At 34.9% G+C, this 12,670-nt stretch overlaps 3 protein-coding genes across 5 annotated transcripts in view; 1 reads left to right on the forward strand and 2 right to left on the reverse strand.

The window, feature by feature from the left end:
- Positions 1-12,670, forward strand: part of LOC106167761 (uncharacterized) — a 78,534-nt gene that overhangs the window by 11,644 nt on the left and 54,220 nt on the right. Inside the window, exon 1 of one of the 3 annotated variants that reach the window (XM_087007598.1) lies at positions 11,747-11,877. The exons of the other annotated variants lie outside the window; for them this stretch is intronic. The gene's annotated coding sequence lies outside the window, so the exon portion shown is untranslated. Of the gene's footprint in view, positions 1-11,746; positions 11,878-12,670 lie in introns of those variants that run through there. 3 annotated transcript variants of the gene reach the window in all.
- Positions 1-12,670, reverse strand: part of LOC106167759 (neuronal calcium sensor 1) — a 33,791-nt gene that overhangs the window by 8,420 nt on the left and 12,701 nt on the right. The window lies entirely within an intron of this gene.
- On the reverse strand, positions 963-7,479 carry LOC106175791 (uncharacterized). Its single transcript, XM_013557936.3, has 2 exons — positions 2,833-7,479; positions 963-2,453 (listed from the first exon to the last, which is right to left on the reverse strand). The coding sequence occupies exon 1, from the start codon at positions 6,226-6,228 to the stop codon at positions 5,398-5,400; it is 831 nt and encodes a 276-aa protein (XP_013413390.2). The 5' UTR covers positions 6,229-7,479; the 3' UTR covers positions 963-2,453; positions 2,833-5,397.

The raw sequence follows: 12,670 nt of genomic DNA on the forward strand, positions 1-12,670 counted from the left end.
TGTAAAGAAGACAACTTATACATTCATAGAGTGATATCTACTGGGGAAGCACTTTTTCTACTTAGATAATTGAGATTTCCTGATAGAAAAATTCACTGAACAATCTTGTAAACTTATACTGCATTTTCATTTTAAAATCTTCTCAGTATCATAAACCTGGTAAAATTTATCTATCAATTTTTATATTTTGATGAAAAAACGGTGGGCAGATTCTTCTACAATGAAATCCGAATGAAACGGATTGGTAAGAAGTCACAGACCTTCATCATTTGGTATTTTAAAACTCCAGAACCCTTACTGTAGTATCAGTAAGCACAAGGCAGAGAGTTAAACTAAAGTAACTCCCTCCCACTTAATATTCAAACATTATTCAAGAATTAAACCCCATCAAAATCAGCAGCTGGTGGTTAAGTCATTTTGAAAACATAAAGCACTTTATTCAAACCTTTAGATATCGAAATGTAAATATCATGAAATACATTGTAAATAAATCAATATAACAGAGGAAGCCGGGTGACTCTTGGTGGATGAAAGGAGTTTGGTGAGAATTTACGGCAGCGTCAGTAGAGCTATTTTGCTAATTTAGCTCCAGGCGGTGCTGTAACTTGCCTGTGACCTTTTCTGACCCAAGTATTGTGACAGATTTCTAAGGAACTTTTTTCGTGTAATTTTGTGTTTTGTCTTTTTTAAAATCCAAGGTGACACCTGCCGCTGTTTTCAAACACCTGCTAGGACAATTTCTTGTTTATTTCTTCATGGCCTGAAAACAATTTCAGATAAAAGAGTCACTTTTTTACATCTTATTTTGTTGATATTCAGCAAAGAGATATTTCCTCTTCATTTGTTACTTAAATCAGTTTTGCGTACAACAATACAGATTGGATTTCTACACAAATGCTACCAAATAACAGCACCTAGCTAGGGCAAGCAGTGAAAAATATAGAATGCAAAATTCACAAATATTCTGTTAAAATTCTACTTTATTTCAAAATAGTTTTCTAATACACCTAATTACTTGTTCAATTACTTATCACTTGAGCAAAAATGGTGTACTGTGTTAAAAAGTCAGATTCCCTGAATTCATAAAATTCTGTTGTAAAGGCAATATCTGACTAATACCTGGATCAATATAAACCAGAAAAATATTACTTGATTTCAAAATATCAAAATAATATATCAATAATAATTTGCAATGATGTGATCACAATTAAACTTTATCAACAAGGTGGATGTGAATTAATACAAGTGATAAGGACAGTTCAATTTTTTTACAACTTGTTATTCATTCAAATATATTTGACAGAAGTATCTCTAATACAATACTATGTACATTAACAAACCATCAGTAAATTACTAATACTCTTACTTTTAACCAACTTTCTTGATTGTCACTGCAATTGTTTCATATACCACTGAATGCCAGAGATATATCAACTATTTTTAAATGGACAAACATTTTATACAAAATGAATACTCTAAATCCAAGAACTTTACTTTTTCAGACTTATTTAAAATTCAATCTTGTTGATTTTTTTGAAAATATGACACAGATTTTTTTAAATAAAAATTTTGCACTTCTACCACTTTTGATCTTTCAACTCTGTTTGAGCGTGTGGTCAGCTGTTCTAAGGCAGAGAGATACATTCTTTACAAAGAAAAAAAAAAAGAATGTTCAATCAAGTTGATTATGCTCTTATATACCATAACTTCTTTGATTAAAAATGTGTTGATTAATCATTTTATAATATTTACTTATAAAAGTAACCTTACATTGCCTTTGACAAATGAAATTGTCATGCTTTAAATGGATTAAAATTTTTAACATTTCAATGTCTATTTTAAAAGTAAACTTTTGCATAAAATTATCAAAAAAAAAAGAAAAAAAAACCCCACTGATTTGTAAATATCTCCACTAAAATGATAACAGATTCTTATCTGCTCTCGGACTCGTTGGGATCCCAGTACAGACCATCACTGCGTAATTTCTGGGACAGAAAATACGGCTTCTCCACTGGACCCTTCTCCAGATTAATTGGGTACCATGACAACCGCGGTGGGGCAGAGCGTATGCGGCTGATGGCAGTCGATCTGGCCAAATGATCCACAATCTCCTGAAACTCGGCCTTCGACACTTGCCGAGGTGTGCGAAAACGTGTGTCCAAATTCTTAATTTTCCAGTCTGGATTTGTCTTCTTCATCCAGTTGACTGGTTTCATGTATTCAAAGTCTTTGTCCTTCAGGTCTACGCCGCCTCGGCTGGCTACGGTGGGTTTGGTGATTCTCTCAACGATGGGTTTCAGTTGCGTCTGCGGGACGGGCTGGTCGCTGTTGGGGGAAGCAAACCATGGCTTGTAGCTGACAGTTCTCTGTGGTAAATCCACGCAGCAGTGCCTCTCCTGCCCGCCCAGCCCTCTCATCATGCTCTGATAGTCTTCTGACATTTTCACTTAACTCTGAAATTTAATTCAAAATGAAATTAAATATAAATATCTAATATAAATACAATAAAATAAATAAATACAATAATTGGAATAACTTTCAAAAATGTTTTAAAAGTTTCAGTTCATTGCTGCCACTGTTCGTACTATTTACATAATGAATATCTCTATATATGCATTAACATACTTCAATTTTGCTTTCTGCCGTCTAAGCTCTCTAGTGCCGAGTCAACGTATGACGAGTAATTAAGTTCTGGCATTGATCTCTGTTTCCATGCACACACACATGACATGCACTCACACACACTAAGTGTGACAATCTATAATTGAATCTCACAATATTCTTCAACAGCTCCTTATCAATAATAAATTCAAGGGCAGAGTTACCACTCACCTTGCCTGGAATCCCAAGGAAGTTGTTTCAAATAGCTTCTCTCTCTTTCTCCACGATACACGTTTGTCAGTAAAGATGGACTTCTGCAGCAATGACACAAACGCGGTGCAGTGTTCACAAAGCAACCATGCTTCAACGCCTTCACCAGTGTCTGCAGCAGCGCGAGTCACTAATCAAACATTCCTCAAAGCTTTATAAAATAAAGAACTCTAAAAGCCGAATATGAATAGCAGTAAAAATCTCAATCAGTCTCGGCTTTCCTGGAGATGTGCGCAAGTTGTGTTTGCTGGAGAAAGTGGCCTACGAAACCTTGGACACTTTTCTCACAACAAACAATGCACAATATTGCAGTGACTTATCAAAACAGGCGACAGAAACAAGGAGGTGCGTTCTAAACACCATATTCTTAGGCCTATTTGTACCAGTTTTGTTTATTCTCCTACGCTTACAATAATTGTCTAAGGTCTATTTGTATTGAGGCCTTAATCCTTGTTTAGCCAAATGCAAAATCCTGCCTCTGTGTTCAATGAATTGTAGCATTTGTTCAAAAGCAATTTATAAGGGCAGTATTTCTCAAATGCCCTTTCCAAATTGTCCCCTTTCTTTCTTGCCCTTTCTCATGTGTGCGTATCGGAATTAAACGTGCAACTTCGATCCTTATGACCAAAGGTACAAAACGTGTCCACTCCAGCATGAAATATTATAAATAGAAGATAAATATCATTTTCTATTGGGATTGTTTCTTCCAAATTTTTGTTAGTTACTAAATACATAGAGCAAATGCCACGAAATTTTATCTGCTTGTGGCTCTGTGAGTGGTTCATTTTTCTGTTGCTTATTCTTATGTAAACATAACAAGGTTGATATTTTATTTGGTTTGTTGTACGATTGCTTTATTTTTCCAAGCTTCTTGTGCTGTGGGTTGGTATTTGATTGACTTATTCTATCAACTTTAATTGAGATCAGATTGCCCCAGGTGGTGGCCCACCTGTTTATTAGGAGTCGCCCACAGCAGCAAACTTATTATTTGGTTAAAACCAAGGAAACTTTTCATTGCCCAAGTCAAAGGAAAAAGTCTGTATTTTACGAAAACTTCATTTGACCAGAATTAAGGACTTCACATCAACACTTTCAAAAACTTCACTTTTACTTAATTTATTTATTTTTTATTTTATTTTTTTACATTCTCTGAAAATGAACAATATTGTACCAAATGTTTAGTTAACCCATTCCAATGTCTGCTTGTTATTTCTGATTTCTTGCTTACCAATACCTGTAATAGAAACTAAAAAAAAAACTTGAATTATCTTGCCAAAGAGAAAAATTGATCTGGCACTTAACATGAACTATCGAGGGAAATTTATCTTTTTAATAGGGTGGTTTACAGCAGACCTCAGATAATTACTTCCCTCCAGAAAAAAATTAAAATATCAAAAATTGACTCAGAGCCTGCTGCTAAAACTGAAGAGTAGTTTTTACCTTTCATTAATTTAAATACACAAAAAACTGTACAATTAAAATTTTAATCACCTTTTAATCATTTATTTCACTGTCCAATACTTGTTTCAGATAAAACAATTCAAAACAACATTTTAAAAGTAAAATAATTTGCTTGTCCAATAGTTATACACAAAATATCTCTTTTACACAGACTACATTATTTTTTAAATATATATTTTACAAACAATTTCAGGCATTGAAATATTGAAATATAACAAACATCTGAGATGAAAAATTAAGATTTCAGTACAAAATCTCTCCTTTGATATGACAGAACTTTCACATTTATTCAATCTTTTCATTAAATCAAAGGAAGAACATTTCATAGTAAGAGAATTCATTTTAAAAATGCTATTTTTAAATAGGTATAGAAACACTTTTCTATAAAAATAAGATAATTCTCAAAAATATTTATCAACATACCAGTTTTCTTTGATAATCCATAAAAATATACATCAATTCACTGAGAAAAAAGGAAACCAAAGTTTACTTTTATATGACAGTGCCATTATGCTATTAATCACAGTGATGCTTTAGAATGTACTTATGACTTCTACAAATATAATATGATTGTAATTTTTCCTCAATAAAGGAAAATATTTTGATTTACATTTCACTTATATCAGCTCTTTAAATGTCTATAAGTAGAAGTTCAATATCAATCTTGACGATAAGTTTTCCTGACAAATGAAAATAATTAACTGAGTTTTGTTTAACTAAAACCAGAATCAAGTTTTTAACATTAAAAAAGAAAGAAAAAAAAACTTCAGCAAAGTGTCTAGTTTTGATTTCATTTTGATTCCATTTTGACTTAATATAGTTGGTAGGAAAAATAAATTTTCAAACAACCACTAAAAATTTAAAAAAAATAATAATATTAAAAATATCACATTTGATGACATTTAAAACTATTCAAGGCTTCCATCTGATTAATTAAAGCCATTATTCCTACCTTTATAACAAAAAAATAAATGAATAAATAAATAAATAAAATCCACTGAATCATATTTACTTCACAAAACAGATAAAATGCCTAATTCTTGTAATATGTCTAAACAGTCCAGTTTAAAACATAGAAGTATGTGGTCTGTCAGGATAATTCCCTACATTAGCTCTGGCCCTCATATTCCTAGCTGACTGGAGTCTGGCTTTATATGTACCATTAGGCTTTGTTAACCTCTCAATTATCTCTGAAAGTTCGTCATCATCAACTTTCCTCAGTCCTTTAAATTTTGACTCGATACCTTTGATGACTGGCAGTGTTTTTGTCTTTGGTGGTTTGATATAGGTGAAGTCTTTATTGGCGAGATCTACCCCTCCGCGACTAGCTACAGTGGGGCGCGTCACTCGCTCAACCAGCTGATCAACTTGGTCAACAGAAATCTTTGATTTTTTCTGGTCATCTTTGTGAGCTGCCCCTGGGGTCTTCCCACCATTGCTGGAGAAAGTTGGTTTTCTAATTCTTTTCACCATGACGTCTATTTTCCCTTGGTCCCTGCCGTCCCCCCTGACTAGCATTTTGTGGTCCTGATCTTGGAGATACTGTACATGACAGGCCTGAGCATCAAAGCTATATCTGGCTGCTCTACTGGCTGTAGTGGGTCTGGTCACTCTGAACACCATCTCGTTAAGTAGCCTCGGATCCACCTTCTGCTTCTCTCCCTGTCCGTACAGCTGACGACATTTCTCGTCAAAAGTCCGCATGTGTTGGACGTGGGCCTCTTGGGGATCAAAGCTGTAACGAGCAGCTTTGGTGGCCACTGTTGGGGTGGTCAGCCGGTCAACTAGGGACCGGACTTCTGCTCCGGACATGTGTTTGTAGCCGAGAGCCCCCTCCACTGTGGAATACATGGTCACTTGTGGCACGACAGCACTCGGTGCGCAGATTTCAAGCATCAAGATGGTTAGCCTTGCTTGGAATATCAATCCTGTTTCATCTATTCCCCATAGGGACAGTAAAGCAAACAAAACCCGCGTTACCAACACTGGTTTCTTTCCATTGAACAGTCTTAAATTTCCTCCTTTTTTTCACTTCCTTTGTTAAACTAGATTATTTCCTGCAAATGTGAAGATTGTTCGTTCAGTTCAATAGTTGCTTCACTAACACTGCTGCTGTATCAGAGAGGTTACCCGGGAGACAATTCCACACATTCACGCACACTGGGGAGTCGCGAGAGGACTAGGCAAACTTCACCCAACTTAAGACAAACATTGCTTTTGAGCGTCTCAGCTATCCAAATTACTTATCACAATGAATCCTTATGTCAATTGCGGCAGACGTTTACTCCATCAACCGTATACTTGAGTTAACGGGAGTGGAGGGATAATTCTGAGCTTAAATGCCTTGTTTTAGTGTCCTTACAGATGTAACTGTTCCTGCTGATTGAATAACCCTCAGGTCTGTAACTATCTGCTGTATATTGATTAGTCTATTGATTTTCTATCATAGACGGCTCCTCTAAAATAAGGTCATTTAGAGATTCTTTATCACCTCCCTGTGTCGCAGATCTAGTGTGATGTCCCCAGTGATAACAGCATATCCACCAGGAACGCACTAATCCCTTGTGACAATTTTCACCAAGAGCGTGATTTATATCTCCTCCTCTTCAATGGCCTAGTGGACGGTAGTTACCCTAACAAATGTACTGACAAGCTGGGAACCACCGTTTCTATGTATCAAGAAAGTGAAGCGCCGAATTGAATTTCAGTTTTGTTTTCTGTACAAACAGTTTCCTATTCAGGTCTTTAAGAGGCAGCGACCGTGAGGCTATATTAGGCGTAATTGTGTGACTCCAGGTTGTGGGGGAAGGGTAAAGGTGCCAAGAGTCCTACCTGGTGCCTAAAATATGCTGTTTATGTTAGGGACAGAACTAGCTCAGTTTATCAAGAAAATTGCTTTTTAATAGACAGCCTGAAAATAGCCACCTAAGTAACAAAATGTTTTTTCATTTTTTCTTCTGGGTTATCAACTTGTATGCCAACAACAGTATTGTTAATGTTTCAATTATGATAAAACCAAGAAAAAAGTTTTTTTTCAGGGTTGTGTCAATTTTATCCTGTTAATGACTAAATGTTGTTTTTCTATATAATTCTGCTGTAAAATCTGAGATTAAAGTCTTTATCTGAACTCAATACTTTTTGTTTTTATCCTACGTCTGATGTATATCGTATTCAAGTTGTTTACCACAAAGCCTGGGAAAACTGAGAAATAACAACAGCACACAACAGATAATTATTCGCCTCCTCCAGGCACTTGTAAAATAATTTCAATAGCAAACTAATGAAATTGTTTATCCAAAGTACACCTTCTCTCTCTAATCTCTTGTGAACAAATTGATTCAGGAAGTTCTCATGTTGTTTTGATCTTTCATAACACTCTGAAATCAGAGCAGATAAAACAAAATTCCTTTAAAGAAAAGTGTTTTTCAACTGTGAGGTGAAGGTGCAATAATTTCCATACCCTACGCAGTCATGGGTGAGCAACTTATGTCATTGTTTCACACCTGTCATCAAATATTGTCACCAATAACACAAGAATATATCAGCCGGATTTTCAGCATCATTTGACCAGAGTGCTCAAAGGATGTAGAATTATAATGTTTATTATTTTTGTTTGTTTTTTTATAAGTTTGTTTTTTTATAACTTCTCTTCTTATCATTTCTAGTATCATAAAAATTATTCTCTTCCGTATCACACTTGTAAAATTTTATTATTATTATTATAATTTTTATTATTGCCATTATTACCATTTCATTACAATTTTTGTTAATGCTACCCAAAAAGGAGGTTTTAATAAGTTCTCATAGTCATAAGTTTGTCAGTTAGTATGTTTATCTGTTTTTATTCGTTTTTTTTTTTTTTTTGGTGGGGGGGGGGGTCTGTGCATATGGCGCCCTCTAGACATATATTTTTTTTCATTTCTTTGTTTGCTCTTCTTTTTTTTTTGCAATAATTTTGATTTTAAAATATTTATCTTGTTTTCACCAAGACAACAAAACTAATAACTGAACCCATTCCCAGTTGTACACGTACTACTTTGAACAAATCGATGCATGTAGACTTGCATCGCACATGTCCCTAATTAAGATAAAACTGTGCATAGCTGGAAGTCTAATAGCTGGCAATTGTCATTTAGGATATTAATAGATTAACAGTAGCTCTCTATCTCTCTCTCTATCTGACCTGTTAGCATGCCCTCTCCCAGAGGATTGCCTTCATTTTCTGTTAGTCCCAGATATCTTTTAGAGCAATATAAAGCCTTGTTTACCCCAGACTTTAGCAAAAGCCTTTTTAATTTGACCAGATCCATCACTGTGATAATGGTAATGACTCAGTTTTTTTCAATGGGCAAAAATTAGAAATCTTATAGATACTTATATTTGGAACCATTAAAATTATATTTCTATATAGAATTTGTATTGTTTTTTATGGTTTAGAATAGAACTATAGTGTAGCCTGCTTTTTAATGTTGTTGCATCCACTCATAAGGAATGAGCTAATTTTAAGAATGTAAAACTAAAAAATTCAGCAAATGAAAAATTTGCAATTTTTCCCATTGAAAAGATTGAGCCATTACCTTACTAAGACCAAGAATACTTCTCTGCTGGACTGGAACAATGGAAAACATCCAAGGGAAGGTTACCATGGCAACAATTAGATGAAGACAAAAAAATGTCTGCACTTTATCATTATGAACTGTGCAAGATTTCCTATAGATTGGGCTTAGAAATTTTCTGAAGAAGACCTAGTGTTCTGATATTGTCAAGTAGGACAACACGAAAAAGAAGTTTAAAAAATCAATTAGCAAACTCCTGCAATGACCCTAAGTGACATTTGTGCTACAATTATCTTTAAGTTAATGGAAAAGTAAGAGCTGCCCCAGTAAGACTGCATCTTAGGACAAATGAAACTGCCTTCAGTGAGATGACATAAACTGATGATGAAATGGCAATATAGACATGTCTTCTAATCAAGCACTTCCATTGTATTTCACAACAATTACCTTGTATATGAGTTCTGCTATGGCTAAACAAAGCCACTAAGAAACTATTTTCATCTTACTTAGTTCATCTTCTTCCAAACTAATAGATAATTGGGAAGTGAACAAAACCCTATCCAGCAATAATAATGCCCTGAAGAAATGATCACAATATTACAGTATTAATGCTATACATACATATACACTGTACATATGCATACACAACACACACACACAATACAAACATCATGCACTTGTGCATACACATACACATGACATGCATGATCATACATACACTCAAACCATGAATCATGACTTTATATTTTAATCCATCGTAATCCATTGTTTACAGCCCAAATAAACGCAAAAAGGTTTTATATCAAAAATGTTCTTTGAGCGTCTCCAAACATCTTGATCATAGCGTGATGTACCACTAAGCCTGATAGTTTCCTTCCAGAGATATTGAGAGAGTGAACATTTCCTCTCACAGCACTCAAAGGAAGCCATTCTAGTTACTCTTCCTCATAATTACATCCTCAAAAATAGACAGTGTTGGCATGAAGTATCACCTTATATTAAAAAATCAGTCAAATCCAGCCTTAGACAACTAGAAAACAATCTGCCTCTGGGCTACGTGAAATTGATGAGCTGGTTGTCGAGCAGCAACTCGCTGTAAATAGGGTCGATAGAGGATATTTATTTTTGTTTTGTTGTTTAAAGAGCATAAAAGGTTGGTCTGTGTTTTTTATTATTTTTTTCAGACAGGAAGAACTGCTTAATCTATACTGTAAATTATTTTAGAGCATTAAAACAAACGCATCAAGGTGTGCCCTGGGGACAGACACTTTAATTCTGAGCTTTAAAAACCAATACATGCATTTATTTTTCATTAAAAAAATAGGTCCAAAAATTTATATTTCCTCATCACTAAGGATGACTGTGCAATCTATCAAATTTGTACTGTCATCATGCACAATCGGAACAAAATGATCCCCAGAGTAACAGCTAGATCTGTGGATCAAATATGGCCGACCCACTTGAACAATTGTATCAATTTGATGGCGCATAATTGTTTAAGCCCATCTCATTTCTGCTGTCTATTCCATTGCCATTGTACTTTAAATTCCAACATGAGCAGTTCAATTCTTTTTACGGTAAATGTCATTGTCATTGGCTGGTAAGATGAGATAGTACACTCTAAGTTTGTCCATCACAATGATTGGAAATTAACGTGGTCTTAAATATCACAATCTTCGCTTTCAAAATGCATTTATATTGACCTACACAAGTGGTTGCGATTGGTTATTGACAGCCTATAATGGTAGCAGTTGGTAAAAAAAGCATAGATTCCCTGTAAACAGAAACAGAAATAGCACCATATGCCGCATTCATCACTGTCAACACCCCCTCGCCTCCGTCCTCTCTCTCTCTCTCTCTCACTCCAGTGAGTAAAGAGCATAATCAGACATTTTCCCAGAAAATCAGCAAATCGATGTCGATACTTCCACCCTGCAGGTTCAACACAGGAAACCAGGACAGCACTGCTACGACATACAGACTAAGAGAGCATATATGTTATTTCATGACTGGGTTGATTTTTTTTTTTTTTTTGACTGGAATTCTTGTTTCTCACAAGAATATTTCTTTTTATGGACAAAAAGTATCTGGTTGTTCTAGATATCCTACCTCCCCCCCCCCTTCCTTTTCTACCTGTCTGGGGTAGCACTAACACTCTCCAAATTAGCCAAATGCTAAAATTGACTTAAATTGGCTATACAAAAAGGGCTTGATTTGACTTGTTTTAGTCAAATTATAACCATTTGGCTAACAAATTGACAAAAAAGTGTTGATTTGGCTAATGCTATCCCAGCCTATAGCTCGCATTACAAATCAATTCTTGTGTACTGTTATGGTTAAATGGATGGAGAGATGGATGAATGAGACAGGAATGACAAGAGATGAATGGATGGATGGATAGCAAGAGGAAAGAAGAGATGAAGACATGGGGTTCTAAAAATACTGCTGCTTTAGATGAAAAAGCTCTACTCTGAATTAAAATTTGATCAAGGTTTTAATCCATTCTTCATGTTGGGTCAAATAATGGATAAAACGGTCCACTTGCAGAAGCAAAAACCTGCACACACACACACACACACACACATGCTCACACACACACACATGCATATGCACGCACACACAAACACACATGCACCTCCCCCCATTTCCATTTAAGTAACATTTCTAGCCCTGTCAGGATTAAGGGTGATAACATAATCCAATGACATGCCTCATCAACTCACTTTTAGCTTTTATGTAATCTGTCTTTATACTAGTACTCACAAACCATGATGTAACAGCACTTGACTTTGAAGTGATTGATGTAAAACTTGAATCATTTAGAACATTGAGAGGCAGAGTGGAATGGGTTTGGGGTTTAAATATGTCCCTCAGATATGTCAATTGATATACATTTGGGACATGTTATTCTAGAGTGGAAGTAGATCTTAGTACAAATACTTCTGGTCAGAGAAACACCCTAACAGTACCTCAGATTATCAAAGCACCAGTAAGTTATATAATTAGTAAGACTATCTGGTGATGCTCTCTCAGCATGCTAGCTTTTTATTACACATCTTTCTAGGCTCTAAATACTTGATACAAGTTGGTAAAAAAGCATCGATTCTCTGTTAACAGGGATGGCAGACTAAATATATTTTTGTTTTGGGTTTTTAAAAATTCAGATTATAAAAATCTTGGCAGTCAAATTTTAGGATATTTTGTTGTTTTTACTTTTAATTTTATTTAAATGGGGATGTCCAGTCTTGGCAATTTTGGTGCATAGTGCATTTTAGTGCAAAACAAAATAATTGAGGCTTTTCCTTGAGTTGATAATTAAATTCTCTCACATACCATACCAAACCAATATTCAATGCAGTTTTATGTCTTAAAAATAGATGCAACAAACAATGCAACTTCCTCAAAATAAGGCATTGTCATGCTTTGTCTTTTTATTAATATATACTGAGTAGTGGTGTATTTTCATATCATTTTTTTAAAGGGCTGTCAATTACAATGTTTATGAATATTATAAGCTTTAAAAACTTGTTATGCCTGGAAATTTATGACTTTCCATTCTCTCCTCCCTTCCATCTCACCCCAGCCATTTCTAAATTTTTTTTTTCAGAAAGAAATTTATGCATTTTTCATGCATTTGTCACCAATTCTCCATGCCACATTTCATGTCATAAGACCCCATCTACATATATAATATTAAACAGCACTGTGCCTGATTTATGACAAAATTACTGCTACACTATAGCTAATAAGTCCCCGGTCACTTTAATAGCACACGCTGTCTA

This window comes from Lingula anatina, chromosome 3, assembly GCF_051362555.1.
Source record: "Lingula anatina isolate TDL-2025a chromosome 3, LinAna3.0, whole genome shotgun sequence".
Lineage (NCBI taxonomy): Eukaryota > Metazoa > Brachiopoda > Lingulata > Lingulida > Lingulidae > Lingula > Lingula anatina.